This window comes from Loxodonta africana, chromosome 24 (genome assembly GCF_030014295.1).
Source record: "Loxodonta africana isolate mLoxAfr1 chromosome 24, mLoxAfr1.hap2, whole genome shotgun sequence".
Classification (NCBI taxonomy): domain Eukaryota; kingdom Metazoa; phylum Chordata; class Mammalia; order Proboscidea; family Elephantidae; genus Loxodonta; species Loxodonta africana.
The window spans coordinates 34,135,494-34,151,246 of record NC_087365.1 but is presented as its reverse complement, the minus strand read 5'-3'; the positions used below and the strand labels follow the sequence as shown (position 1 = coordinate 34,151,246).

Below are 15,753 nucleotides of genomic sequence, written 5' to 3'. Positions count from 1 at the left end.
ATTTAAAAATATGGAGGTAACAAGGGAAATAACTGCATTATCTCGCACATTTGCATTTTACTTTCCTATAAGAACTATGATTTATTTGTAGATTGCTTTTTGCTTTATAAACATAAAAGAATTGAATAGTAATGGGCATATGGTGCTTGTCTCCCACCCCATCCACCCCTGTATCCATGACATCTGACAAAGGGTTAAACACCCAACATCTTCAAAAATTCTTGTTAAGTGACCAATGTAGAGTGAGGATGTCTTGCTGTGGAGTTACAGAATTTTGCACAGGAAGTAAATTTAGAGATTATTTAAGCCAGTGCTTCCCAATTTGGTGTTCCATGGAATACTACTTCTTGTGATGTTAACAGCATGCTGCAAAAAGTGTTTGGAGCTCAAACAAATTTGGGAAATTCCATGCTAAAAAAATTAATCAAGTGTCTTTACTGGACTTCTTGGAGCCTTTACTATGTTAACATACATTAGGAATCCCACAAAGTTACTATGCAGTGTTTCTCAGACTCATTTGTTCCGTGAATTAAGAAACTCCTGTTAATATCTCCAATAATCAGTGCTTCCTGGATCATTCTTGGGGAAACACTGTTTTAGTTTGGCCCCTTCATTTTATAGATGGGGAAAGAGAGGCCTTCTAGATCATTCGCCCAGGTGTCGGTAGTCGGAGAACTAGTGCCTTAAGAAAGAAGGACTTAGGATTCTGGAGCAATCTCCATTGATCATACAACGCTGACTGCTGTTATCTCAGTCTTTCATTAGGGTACCTGAGTTCTTTCAGCCCAGGGAACAAATTCAGACACAAGCATCTTCTTTACAGATCTTTAAAGGTTTTCTGACACCTAAGGAGCCTAGGAGAAGCCCTGGTGTCACAGTGGTTAAACACTCAGCTGCTAACTGGAAGGTCAGCAGTTCGAACCCACAAGCCTCTCCACAGGAGAAAGATGTGGCAGTGTACTTCTTTAAAGATTTACAGCCTTGGAAATCCTATGGGGCAGTTCTACTCTGTCCTATAGCATCCCTATGAGTTGGAATTGACTCGATGGCAACAGGTTTGGTTTTTTGGTTTTGAAGAAACCTGGGAGGTGGACCCAAGTCTAGGCTGGAACTCAACCATAAAGCCCCAGAGCAGGAGTTAAAGAGAGTCTCAACAAACATAACGGATACTGAGTTTCAGTGTCAAAAAGCCAAAACCAAACCAAACCCACTGCCGTCGAGTCGATTACGACTCATAGCAACCCTATAGGACAGAGTGGAACTGCCCCAATAGAGTTTCCAAGGAGAGCCTGGCGAATTCAAGCTGCCAACCTCTTAGTTAGCAGCTGTAGCACTTAACCACTATGCCACCAGGGTTTGACCCCCAACTGAACAAAGGCAATGTGATAATGAACCACTCACATTTGTACAGTGCTTTCCAGTAAACAAAATGCTTTTACAACATCACTTCATTTGATTCTCTTAACAACCTAGTGAGAAAGACAAGGGTAGAGCTATTTATTTTTCCCATTTCATGGAAGAGGAAACTGGCTCTCAAAAAGTTAAACAACTTTTTTTAATGACAGGCAAGTTAATGGCTGAGTTGGAATAAGAACTTAAATGTCCCATTTCTCAAGTTAGGACTCTCCTCAATACATTATACAAACTGAGCAAATTTTGACTGAGTACCAACTTAACTGTTTCATGAAGTATCCAGACTGGTTCTACTGGATATGCTAAACAATAGATGAAGTCCCAGAGTACTCATGGGTGGTGGCAGAGCAACTTCCCAATTATTGGCATTTAAAAGTCTTATTTGGGTTCAGTATAGTAATAGCTCCTGTAGGGTCCTCCGATGTAGCTAGTGAGTCTTAGAAAGTTCCTATTGAAGAGGTAGTAGATAAGCACGGACTGGGATAATCAGGAAAAGCTTCGTGGAGGGAGGGAGGGTGGGAGAGGGGTATTCACTAACTAGATAGTAGATAAGAACTACTTTAGGTGAAGGGAAAGACAGCACACAATACAGGGGAGGTCAGCACAATTGGACTAAACCAAACCAAATGCTTCGAAGGCCAGCGTAGCAGGGGCAGGGGTCTGAGGACCATGGTTTCAGGGGACATCTAAGTCAATTGGCATAATAAAACCTATTAAGAAAACATTCTGCATCCCACTTTGAAGAGTGGCATCTGGGGTCTTAAACACTAGCAAGCAGCCACCTAAGATGCATCAATTGGTCTCGACCCACCTGGATCAAAGGAGAATGAAGAACACCAAGGACACAAGGCGATTACCAGCCCAAGAGACAGAAAGGGCCACAGGAATCAGTGACTATATCATCCTGAGACCAGAAGAACTAGATGGTGCCCGGCTACAACCGATCACTGCCCTGACAGGGAACACAACAGAGAACCCCTGAGGGACCAGGAGAGCAGTGGGATGCAGACCCCAAATTCTCATAAGACCAGACTTAATGGTCTGACTGAGACTAGAAGGACCCCGGTGGTCATGGCCCCCATGTCTTCTGTTGGCCTAGGACAGGAGCCATTCCCGAAGCCAACTTTTCAGACATGGATTGGACTGGACAATGGGTTGGAGAGGGATGCTGGTGAGGAGTGAGCTTCTTAGATCAGGTGGGCACTTGAGACTATGCTGGCATCTCCTGCCTGGAGGGGAGATGAGAGGGTGGAGGGGGTTAGAAGCTGGCGAAATGGACACAAGAGAGAGTGGAGGGAGAGAGTGGGCTGTCTCAGGGGGAGAATAATTGGGAGTGTATAGCAAGGTGTATATGGGTTTCTGCGTGAGAGACTGACTTGATTTGTAAACGTTCACCTAAAGCACAATAAAAATTATTAAAAAAAAAAAAAAAAGTGTTGTGGAACCAGTGGGATTTGACTAGGGTTTGATCTGTTTAGAGAAGGTACAACCAAGGGCTTAGGAGTCAGACAAACTTGGGTTTGAATCCTGGCTCTATCACTTACCCACTCTATGACCTTACTCATTATATACTCCTGTGCTTCATTTCTTCATCTGTAAAATGGAGCTAAGTATACCTATTTTTCAAGGCTGTTGGGAGGCTAAGGTAAAGAATTAAAGAGGTAGTATAGCGTTGTGGTTAAGAATATAAGCTCTTGGGTTTGAAACTCATCCCTACTTCTTGCTATCTCTAGAACATCGGCTGAGTCACTTATCTTCCCAAATTTCAGTTTTCACATATGTAAAATGAGGAAAAGAAACAGTGTTTTCTTGGTTGTTGTGAGTATCAAGTGAGATAATCTGTGTTAAGCACTTAGCATAGTGTCTGGCACATAGCTTAATAAAAGGTAATGATGGTGATGGTGATAGCGGTGGTGGTGAGAAACTCAAAACCCATCTTTCCTGCCAAAGAAAGAATGAGAAACAAAGTTATTCAGTCCTGTTCTCTTCCATTTACCCTCTCCATTCCTTTTTCTCCAACCACAAGCCAAGAACACTAGACTAGAAATCAAGACACTTGGCTCGGAATGTCAGCCCCATCACATACTAGTTATGTGACTTTGGGGAAGTCACTTAACTTTCTTGAAATGTTCTTCCTCATCTGAGACAATGATACTTTGCTTACTCTACTAGGTTACTGTAAACATGAGTTAATAGATTTTAAAGTATTTTGTGAACTACGATGCACTGTAGAAATATGAAGGGTATTTGGTTTTATCTGTTACAGACCACAAGATGGATATTTTTACCAGTAAAAAGCAATTTTATCTCCAAGTTTTTTCTCATGGACATTTCGGTCCAGCACGTTGTAGCAGATGTTGGTAGTTGCTCCTTTCATCCACTCAATGAAGATTTTCCCTTTAGTCACATCGAAGTTGTACTGAAGGAATGGACCAGGGCATGGAGTCTTCCAGTAAAATTCCTTGGCAATGTCTCCCCAAAACTCTGCAAAGGAAAGGGAAGCCCAGACATCACTAAGTTTCTCAGGCATAATTATCCTCAGATGGTTCTCTAGTCTATGAACAGGACCAAGTCACAAATTCTCTGCCCTGTACTCTAGGACCCACCACCTGGGTCCCTCTACCTGTCTAATCTTTTCACCCACTGTTCGGCTGACCCATCTTCTATTCTCATGAGCTGAATCTTGGTTCAAATTTCTTACATTCCTCCTCAAAATTGCCTCTCCATCTATTATGGATTGAATTCTGTTCCCCAAAAATATGTATTGTAAATCGTAACCTCTATGTCTGTGGTTATAATCTCATTTGGGAATGGATTGTCTTTGTTATGTCAATGAGACAGGATTCGTGTGGGGTGTGTCTTAAATCAATCTCTTTTGAAATATAAAAGTATTAAATAAGCAATGGAGAGAAACAGAGATGGGGGAAGATAGATGCCATGCTGCACAAAGATCACCCAGGAGCAGAAGCTCAAAGAGACAAGGACCTTCCTCCAGAGCCAACAGAGAGAAAAAGCCTTCCTCTAGAGCTGGCACCCTGCATTCGGTCTTCTACCCTCCTAAACTGTAAGAAAATAAATTTCTATTTGTTAAAGCCACCCATTTATGGTATTTCTGTTATAGCAGCACTGGATAACTAAGACACCATCTATTCAAACCCTAGACACCTAGTACCTAGCACAATGCCTAGTATGTACAATAAAATGTGTAAAAGCCGAAACCTGTATAAGGCAGAAAACTGTCAGAGATGGAAAACTCAAATATTTTCCACAAATAGAGAACGATAGAAAAGTGGTAAGACTGCACTCTATCAAATACAGAAAACTTACGAGACCCAGAAAAAAAAGGCGGTCCTGTCGAGTTCCAGCTCTCAGAGGATTCACTGTAGTAAGCAATCAGTTATTAATTAGCGAAAGGAATAAATCCTTTACCCACAGAGCCTTTCATGACCATCTCTTTCTTCTCTTAATTTGTTCATTCATTTTCAACAATTACTTATTGAACATGTCCTTCTACTCTACTACTTGTCCAAGTGTTACTTGCTATGCACCAGATGTTCCATGAAACTCTTTACATGTATTATCCCACTTAGTCCTCACAAAATCCTTAGGAAGTAGGCATTATTTTCATCCTTACTGCATTGATGTGGGAAAAAAGGCTCAGAGAGGTTAAATAACTTGTCCAAGGTTCCATAATTACTAAGTCAAGATTTGAACTTCCCTGAGGAAAAGACATTTGGCAAAATCTGAAAGATGAGGAGTTTTTTTCCACTCCCTCATCAGAAAAGACAGTGCTATAGGATGGAAGGGAATTGAGGGTATATGTTAAGAGGAATTCCTTTGAGGCTGAAGCACTGAAAATAAGGGAAAGAATGGCAGAAATTCATGCATAAACTGGGCAGATTATGCAGTCCTTCTGGGCATGATAAGGAATTTGGTATTTATCCTAAGAGCAATGAGAAGCCATTGAATGATTTTAAGTAAGAGAATGACATGATCAGATTTACATTTTTAAAAGATCTGCCTGGTTACTCAGGAGAAAATGTACTGAATGAATGAAACAAACAATTGCAGAGAATTTAAGATATTCTCAGTACTGAATCACAAGCTAGAATGGTGAGAGACATTTAGAACCTTAACAATGGAAGGACTCTTAGAGATTATCACCCCTCATTTTACAGATAAGAAACCAAATTCAGAGAAGCAAGTGACCTGTTCAAGGTCACACAGCCTCCTAAACCTTGAGAAAACACACTTCCGTTTTTTAAGCCACCCACTTACGGTATTTCTGTTATAGCAGCACTAAATAACTAAGACATCATCTTTTGACCATCTATTCAAGTCTCAGACATCTAGTGCCTAGCACAATGCCTAGTACATACAGAAAAATCTGTGAAAACCGGAACCTGTGTGAGGCAGAAACCTTACACGGTAATTTAGAGTTTATACAATCCAGTTGGAGAGATAAAATTAAAACATGAAATATTTTTAATGTAATTTGACAGAATATAATTGAAAGTTAAATCACATAGTATACAATCTTGAAATCAATTAAACAAAACCAAATTAAATCAACCCCAAGGTGCCTTTATAAATCTATAAAACTAGTAAAGATAAGAAAATGATTAAACAAAATGCCTGCGTGTCCCTGGGGAAACAGATATTCTTATACAATAATGTCATTGTAAGAAACAGGTACAATCTTACTGGACAGCAGGGCAATGCCTGATAAGAGCTATAAAATTTTTTATACTGTTGTATCTGCTAACTCAATTTTGGGGAATACACTCCAAGTAAACAATACCAAAGAAAAAAAATGATTAATATATACAGATGTTTATAGCAGTACTATTTATAATAGTGAAACTCAAAGCAACCCAAAACCCAACCATAAAAAAAAAAAACCCGAGGAAAACTAGTAATACAATACTATACAACCATTAAAGAGAAAGCAAATGGGAACTGGCTTTAGTAAATGCTATTCATGTAGCAGAGACTGGGATAATCTCATTTAACCTTTATGACATTATGGCTCTATGAAGTATATATTAATTATTCTAATTTTATAGATGAGAAAACTAAAGCTTAGGAAGCCCATAAAACTCTCCTAAGGACCACATAGCTAATAACCAGAATATAAAGTCAGATCTGACTCTAGAAGTTCACGCTGTTATGACTACAATGAACACATGTGTATACTTAGTTTTAAGTGGTAATAGTAGGTATATGCTATGTAAAACTATGTGAACCACATTTATGTTCACTTAGATTATTTTTATGTGTGAAGGTGTTGAAATCTAGATGAGTTGTTGGCACAGATTCGAAATTCTAAAGAAATTCAGAAGAGGAGAGAAAGCATGGACTGGGATGATCAAGGAACGCTCTGTGGAACTGGTGAGATTTGACTAGGTAACGGAGCAACCAGAATGTTCCTTAGAAATGAGGATGACAAGACTTCGTCTCACGTACTTTGGACACGTTATCAGGACAGACTGGTCCCTGGAGAAGGATATCATGCTTGGTAGAGGGTCGGCGAAAAAGCGGAAGACCCTCAGTGAGATGGACTGACACAGTGGCTGCAACAATGGGCTCAAAACATTGCAACCATTGTGAGGATGGCACAGGACCGGGCAGTGTTTTGTTATGTTGTACATGGGGTCGCTATGAGTTGGAATCGACTCGATAGCACCTAACAATAACAACAAACCACAGAGGAGTAGGAGTAGGAAGGAGTAGGAAAAGGCAAGGAAGTATATATCGGTGTACATACAGTGTATATCCAGTATATCAATGAGAGTGACCTGCCTAGAATGAGGAGTGTGGTAGGGAGTACTAGGTAGATAAGAACGGTGAGGTACTGTAGCGCTAGATTATCCAGAGGCCTTGAAAGAAAGGCAGGATTTTTAACTATTGGCAATAGCCAACTATTTTGAAGTGATTTATGAAAGCAGTGTTTCCAGAGTATCAGTTCAATGGTGTTTAAAAACAAAACCAAACCTGTTGCCGTCCAGTTGATTCCAACTCACAGTGACCTTACAGGACTGAGCAGAACAGCCCCATGAGGTTTCCAAGTAGCAACTGATGGATTCAAACTGCTGACCTTTTGGTTTGCAGCCGTAGCTCTCCACAGCTCTTAGCCACTGCATCACCAGAGCTTCCTAATGGTGTTTAGATAAATCTAAATTTATCTAGATTTATTTAATAGATGGAAGGTGAGTGAGGCCAGGGAAGAGAAAACAAATTATGAGGCTGCTTCCTTGATTTAAAAAGGCCTGAGGGAATAGAAGAAAAGGTAAATCTCAGGGGCATTTTGAAGGAGTATTTGATAGAGTGTCATGGAAAGTGGACCAGGGAAGAGGAATTGTCTAGGCATTAGGAATATATGTCACAATTGTCTTAGTTCAAATCCTAGCTCCACCACTAACTAGTTTTGTGACCTTGCAAAACTTATTTAACCTTGCTAAGCTTCAGTTTCCTTTTCTATAAATTGGGGATAACAGACCCTATATCAAATCATACAGGATTTGTCCTTAGCAAGAAGTAAGCAGTCTAGCAAAAAATTAACAAAAATTAGTCCTTTTTCCACCAAGTGTTTGCTTGTTACATTCCAAAGATCTATTTCTTTGCTCTTTTTAGTGCACAATAACTTTTCATTCAGTGCTGCATCAAAGTGTACCTTTTTTAAATCATTTAAAGCAACACCCTAGAATCCTACTTTAAGTTAAAATTCAGTTGCATGTGGTGCTGCCAACTGGAACAAATTGACTGAGGTGGCAATCTGATGAACAGATTCTTTTTACACTTGGCTACACTCCAAGTAAGATTTCATTTTACTTGGATCCATAATCAATTCCCATGGAAGCAACAGTCAAGAAATCAAACGACATATTGTATTGGGCAAATCTGCTATAAAAGACTTCTTTAAAGTGCTAAAAAGCAAAGACGTCACCGTGAGGACTAAGGTGCACCTGACCCAAGCTATGATATTTTTCATAGCCTCACATTCATGCGAAAGCTGGACAATGAATAAGGAAGACCAAAGAAGAATTGACGCCTTTGAATTATGGTATTGGCAAATACTGAATATACCATGGACTGCCAGAAGAACAAACATCCGTCTTGGAACAAGTACAGCCAGAATGCTTCTTAGAAGCGAGGATGGTGAGACTTCATCTCACTTACTTTGGACATGTTATCAGGAGGGACCAGTCCCTGGAGAAGAATATCGTGCTTGGTAAAGTAGAGGGTCAGCAAAAGAGAGGAAGTCCCTAAACGAGATGGATTGACACAGTGGCTACAACAATGAGCTCAAACATAGCAACGATTGTGAGGACTGCACATGACCAGGCAGGGTTTAGTTCCATTGTACATAGGGTCGCTATGAGTTGGAACCAACTTGATGGCACCTAACAACGACAAAGTTCCCATATGCACACTCAGTGACAAATAAAAATTTACTCCTCTAAAAAAAAAAGTAAGTAATCTATAAATAATAAGATCTTATTACAGGAGAGGATGATGACGGAGACTTACAATTTGGGATAGTGCCTTTGACAGGAACTGGGAAATTAAGGAGGAAAGCAAGTTTGGGAGGGAAAGGTGGTAAGCCCCAGTTATAGTCATGTTGAATATGACATAACATCAAAGTATGTGAACAGAAATGGTCTTCAGACCTATGAAATTTGGAGTCAGAGCATAAGTGAGGTACCAGGTATACAACTAAAACAGGGAATTATTATTGTGGCAGAAACAGCTCATGCCTGGTAAACAGGTGAGCTCATGATGGGAGAAAATATAGAGAGAAAGGAAGTGAAAAGGGGTCTGAGAACTCAAGCTTGGACACTGCCTACAGCAATCCACCACTATAGTCCATAACTGCTACATCCGTGTTATTCTTACTTTCGAACTAACCACCATTTATTGAACGCCTCCTGTGCGTCAGGCACTTTATAATGCACAAGTGTTACCTACTTTAGTTCTCGTACAAAGCTATGAGTATGTATTATACTATTCCTATCTTATAGATGAAGAAAAGGAATCTGACAGATTTTTAAACCTGCCTAAGGCCCCTGGGTGGCTGCAAATAGTTTGCACTCGTCTGCACAGAACCCCTGCTTCCTCACGGAAACCCACACCTCATGAATCCCCCAACTCACCAGGGAACTCCCCAACTCCCAGGGCACCTTCCTCTCCTCGTAGAACCCCCCCTTTCTTCTCACAGACCTCTCAACTCCCTAAAGAACTCCCCCAGAGAACCCCCATTTCCTTACGGAACCCCATATCCTCACGGAACCCTATCTCGCGGAACCCAATTTCCTCATGGAACCCCTATTTCCCACGGAACGCCCCCAGTTTCTCAGTCCCCAGGGAACCTTCACTCCCCTCCTCACCGACGTCCCCCAGGCCCTCCCGGGCCCGGCCTCACCCCGCGGCTCCTCCACAGAGCGCCGGTGCAGCTCGCGGTAGCGCTGCAGCGAGGGCACATGCGCCGAGCGGCTGACCTCGGGCGGTGGAGACCAACTCCGTGCCCGGTTCCCGGCTCCAGCCTCCTCTCGGCCTCCGCTCCCGCTGCAGCTCCGGCCCCGCTCCTCAGGAAGCCCCATCGCGTCAAGTTCAGAGCACCGTGGCCGCCTTTGCCGTCGCCGCCAGCGCGGACGAAGGGAAGACAGGCCGGCCTAGTGGCAGGGCTTAATAGGAGGGGAGGGGCCTGTGTGTGAAGGCGGGGCTTGTGGCCGACGGTGGGGTGGGTGGGCGGGGTTAGGGGCGGAGCCTGCTTGGTCCGGGCGAGAGCAGGGTTAGCAAAGACAGGGATAGGGAATAACCAAGAATTGCCTGGGGGTAGTAGGAGCAGAGGGTACAGGCCGGAAGGTGTGGGGCCGTAAAGTGAAAGCAGAATGGGCGGGGCTGGGCGTGACAGGAGGGACAGTAGAATCGTAGAGAGACAGGAGGGGCGGAGCTCGGCGTGACAGGAGAGGAGGTGGGCCCATGGAGTGACAGGGAGTGGCGGGACAGGAGAGGAGGCGGGACCGTGGAGTGATCAGGGTGGGGTGGGGTCTTGGAGTGACAGATGAACGGTTTGGCTAGGGTCGGGCGGTGCGCCAGCGGGAAGCGGCTGGGCTTGTTCGCTAAGGCCTGTGCTCTAATTACACAAACCAGTCACCCCACCGAGCTGGAAAGCCAGGTGGAGGAAGGTCCCTTAACGGCAACACCCTTCCTCCTGGGAACTATTCGCCGACTGTGAACACAATCCTCTCTCCCCCAAGGTCCTCAGGAAAAACTCCTCCCACTACTTTGAGGGCACGGCCCTCCACTGATGCGGGAGTTGCGGGGGCAGGGGCAGGGACAGAACCTGTTCCTGCTCAGCGAAGGCATATCTAAGGCATGGGAGGCGTGGCGCTGTCCGGGGCGCCACTTTAAGGGGGGAGGGGGCGCCACTGAGCAGTTTCTATTAACCGAGTATGCCCCAACGTCCCTCCTTAAGCACGGTAGACTCAGAGGCTGGGGGGCGGCAGAGGGGGTACTTGCCCCCCGGAATGCAAGTCCAAAGGGGGACCAGATAAGGCTTCGAATGACCTTCTGGGGTGCCACAAATACGAAAGGCGCCCGACTGAGGCAGCCGGAAACCAGGGGAAGGTGTTTCTGCTGACACATTGCCGCTATCAAAGTCTATTCGTCTTGAAATTGGGTAGGGGGGCGCAATTTAGAGATTGCCTCTGGGACTCCTTACCCTTGATATATGCCTGGAGGGGCACAATATCAGAGCTTGCCATAGGCGCTATTTTCCTTAGATAGCCTCTGCCTGGGGCCAGCTCAGATTTTCTCCTGCCCCTGAGGATATGTCTTTACTACCCTTGCCTCCGCAAATCTCCATCCAGCTCTAAAGTACAAGGCTCATTAAGTCAAGACTAGAAGGTCCCTCTAAGTGTTTGCTAATAAACCCACAAATGGTAAACCCAGGAAAAAGGGAAGGAAATTGTGCAAGATCCTAGAGCAAGTAAGTGACCAAGTTAGGGCCAGACTTAGGTACTCCAACTCCAGATCTGTTTTTACCGCTCCATCAGGTTGAAGCTAAAGCTTATGAAATACCAAAGTCTGTGCAAATAGGAGGAATCTTTCACATTCCCTTCTTCTCAAGCCCTTTACTTCACCAACCCCCCTCCCCCCCAACACACACACAGACCCACCACAACCTGGGCTCTGGCTTCTCTGTATCGCCTCCACCCCAGCAAGAAGGTAACAGCAGGCAGGATCCTCCATCTTCCACCTGCACTCACTATCAAGAAGCCCCCGTTCTATCCACAGGCTGGTTGTCAAGGCAGGAGGGATCCTTGAGTATCTAACTCTAAAAGCGATTCTGAGGCCAGAAGTGGGCAGCCTCTACTTCCTGAAGCCTGCTAAGGCCTTGTGACCCCCTCCCCTCTAGCCCAGCCTCCTTACCCACTTGTGCCCTGTCTTTCACTCAGCTGACCATAAGCATAGTACATTCTAAGTTGGACAAAAAAAAAAAAAAAAAAAAAAACTCCCACGGTCAAAGCCTACTCAAACCTGAGAGCGGTTTCAGGGCCCACTGAAGGGATACAGATCTCACAGAGTGGACATGGACCCCACTGTGGGGACAGAGACCTAATCAAGGAAACAGCAATCTCACTGAAGGGGCACAGACTTCACCAAGGGTACATGAACCCCACTAAGGGAGCACAGATCTTGCTGAGGGGGTCTCAGATCCCAATGAAGGGCTGTGTACCCTGATAATAGGGCATGAATGGCATTAAAGGGCCCTGACCCCACTGAAGGGACATGAAATTTCCCTAGAAGATATAGAGAATGCACACAGGCTTCACTAAGGAGACATGGATCCCACTGAGGGAACCCAAACCCCACTGAGAGACCTCTGACTACACTGATAAAACGGAGTCCACAGAGGGGACACATACTTCATTTAGGGGTACAGGCCCCACTGGGAGAATTGGATCTCACTGAAGGGTAATAGTCCTCATGGACCTCACTGAGGAGGTAAGAACCTCACTGTAGGGAGGAAGGCACATGCAATACGGCATATTTCTACCTACAGATGATCATCATCCCCAACACACACACACACCCCTACACGGAGCTCTGAGCTGCTCTTTCCCTAGTCCCTCTTCCCAGCCTTTCTCCTGACCATCTGCTACCCTCTCCTGTCTACAGATGGCACTGCGGGGGTTGTAACCATAGATTTTGAAGCAGCTGTCTTCCAGCCAGTAGTCTGGACTGGGGAGGGAGGAAAGGACTTTGCCCAGGGGCTTGACCAGCCTCCTCCCTCTGCCTCTGGACTGCTCAGTGAAGTTTGGACCAGGGGCTTCATAAAGGAAGGAACACTTCTCCTTGAAGATAGAGAAGTAGTACAAGCTATAGTGTTGGAATTCTTGAGAATGGATGGGATGAGACTTCATGAGATTAAGGTAGGAATAATAATTATATTAATTATTATAATTACATTTATCAGTTAGGTGCCAAACCCTATACTATACTCTTTCCAATGCAATCCTCACAATAACCCTCTGGATGGATACTATTATTCTCTCCACTTTACAGATGAAGAAACTGATACTCAGATTTAGTGTCTTGTCCAAAATCACAGTTTTTAAGTGGTAGCTCGTGAAATACAATTCAGATACCTAGGCAACAGAGACCTTTGCCCCTACAACCATGACCGCTACTTCTTTCTCAAGAACCACATTAAAAACCCTTAAAATGATGTTAAATATTCAGGTTCAGGGACCTCAAACCAGCCTACTGAATCATGATCTCTGGAGTGGAATCTGGGGAATCTGCTTTTTTAAGTGGTTTTCTAAACAATCCTAACACACACCCAAGTTTGAGAATCACTGTCCTATGCTGATTGGGCAGGGGTTTCCAAAGGTATTGCAGTTGAAGGAGAAGTCTGAGAAGTGTTGGGGGTCTGGGGAGGGTTCTAAGGTCAGAGGAGGGGTCTGGAGGTGAAGAAGTGGCCTAGGGATAAAGGAAAGACTGGAGTTAAAGGAGAGGGTCTAGGCAAAATTCACAAGAGAGCTACAAGAGATAACAAAACTGCAAGAGATAACAAATGAATTCAGCAACATTGCAGGGTACAAGATTAACACACAAAAATCAGTTGTGGAAAAAAAATCTCTTGTGTTTCTATATACCAGCAATAAACAATCTGAGAAGAAAATTAAGAAAACAATTCTGTTTACAATAACATCTAAAAGAATAAATTAACTAAGAATAAATTTAACCAGGGAGGTGAAAGACTTGTACACAGAAAAGTATAAAACACGACTGAAAGAAATTAAAGAATACCTAAATAAATGGAAAGACATCCTGTGTAATGGATTAGAAGCCTTAACGTTATTAAGATGTCAATACTACAGAAAGCAATCTACAGAGTCAATGCAATCCCCGTAAAAATTTCAACGACATTTTTTTCAGAAATGGAAAAGCCAATCCTCAAATCCATATGAAACTGCAAAACAATCTTGGGGCGGGGGAGGGGGGGCGGGGAAAACAGAGTAGGAAGACTCACGTTCCCAATTTCAGATATGCTATAAAGCTACAGTAATCAAAACAATATGGTACTGGTATAAGGATAAATATATGGAACAATGGAATAAAATTGAAAGTCCAGAAATAAACCCATACGTCTATGGCCAAGTGATTTTCAACAAGGGTGTCAAGTTCATTCAACAAATGGTGCTGGGACACTGGATCTCCGCATGCACAAGAATGAAGTTCAATTCGTACCTCACGTCATATACGAAAACTTACTCAAAATGGATCAAGGATCTAACTGTAAGAACTAAAACCATAAAACTCTCAGAAGAAAACACAGAGGTGAAATTTCAAGATCCTGTTTTTAAAAATGGATTTTCATATATGAAACCAAAAGCACAAGCAACAAAAGAAAAAACAGATAAATTGGACTTCTTCAAAATTTAAAACTTTTGTGCATTGAAGGTTTTTTAAGTTTTTTTTTTTTTTAAATCAACAAAATGAAGAGACAATCTACGGAAGAGGAGAAAATATTTGGTTACCATATATCTGATAAGGGTTTAATAGCCAGAATATATACAGAACTTCTACAACTCAACATAAGACAAACAAACCAATTAAAAAATGAGCAAAGGATTTGAATAGACATTTCCCTCAAGAAGGTATACAATGGCCAGTAAAACCCACTGCCATGGAGTCGATTCCAACAAATAGCGACCCTATAGGATGGAGTTAGAACTGCCCCACAGAGTTTCCAGGGAGCGCCTGGTGAATTTGAACTGTCGGCCTTTTGGTTAGCAGCCAGTAGTCTTAACCACTACTCCACCAGAGTTTCCAAATGGCCAATAAGCACATGAAAATACGTTCCACGTCATTAGTCATCAAGGAAATGCAAATCAAAACCACAATAAGATACCACTTCATATCCACTATGATGGCTATTATCAGAAAAACAGAAAATAATGAGTGTGGTGAGGATGTGAAGAAATTAGAACATTCATGCATTGCTGGTGAGAATGTAAAATGGTGCAGCCACTTTAGAGCATAGTTCGGTGGTTCCTTAAAAAGTTAAACATAGCATTATCATATGGCCCAGCAAGTCCACTCCTAGGTAGATACTCAAAAAAATTGAAAGCAGCGACTCAAGCAGATACTTGTCACCCGTGTTCACTGCAGCAGTATTCACAACAGCTAGAAGGTGGAAACAATCCCAAAGTCCACCAACAGATGAAAGGATAAACAAAACGTTCTATATAGGTACATACAGTGGAATATTATTCAGCCATGAAGAGAAATGAAGTTCTGATACATGCCTGGATGAACCTTGAAAACATTATGCTAAGAGAAAGAAGTCAGACACAAAATGACAAATATCGTATTATTCCACTTATATGAAATACCTAGAGTAGACAATGCATAGAAACCAAAAGTTTATTAGTGGTTACCAGGTGCTGGAGGGAGGGGGGAATGGGGAATTATTGCTTAAGGGGTCCTTTGTTTGGGGTGATGAAAAACTTTTGGAAACGCATAGTGGTGATGGTTGCACAACATGGTGAAAGTAATTAAAGTCACTGAATTGTACAATTAAAAATGGTTAAAATGGCAAAAAAATTATTATATATATTTTACCACATAAAATATACATAGGTTAAAGGGTCTAGGGTTAAAGGCGGAGTCTGAAGTCGAAAGAAGGGTAAGGGGTCGGCGGAGATGTCTGATGTCACAGGAGAAGGATCTTGGAGTCCAAGGAGGGGACGGGGGTTCCAGAAGTGAGTCTAGGGTCCAAGGTGTTTGGAGTCACAGAAAGAATCCGAGGTCGAGGGGGTGGTTGTG

At 43.0% G+C, this 15,753-nt stretch overlaps 1 protein-coding gene across 3 annotated transcripts in view; it reads right to left on the bottom strand.

Annotated features, from left to right (window-relative positions):
* ACSS2 (acyl-CoA synthetase short chain family member 2) overlaps window positions 1-10,107 on the bottom strand; it is a 73,707-nt gene extending 63,600 nt beyond the window's left edge. For 2 of the 3 annotated variants that reach the window (XM_003411514.4, XM_010591630.3), the window contains exons 1-2: window positions 9,836-10,107; window positions 3,702-3,897 (exon numbers count right to left, since the gene is read on the bottom strand). In XM_003411514.4, coding sequence (XP_003411562.1) covers window positions 3,702-3,897; window positions 9,836-10,013 — 374 coding nt within the window. In that variant the 5' untranslated portion in view covers window positions 10,014-10,107. The other variant, XM_023550164.2, reaches the window with a different exon arrangement.
* Between the last annotated feature and the right edge of the window lie 5,646 nt (window positions 10,108-15,753).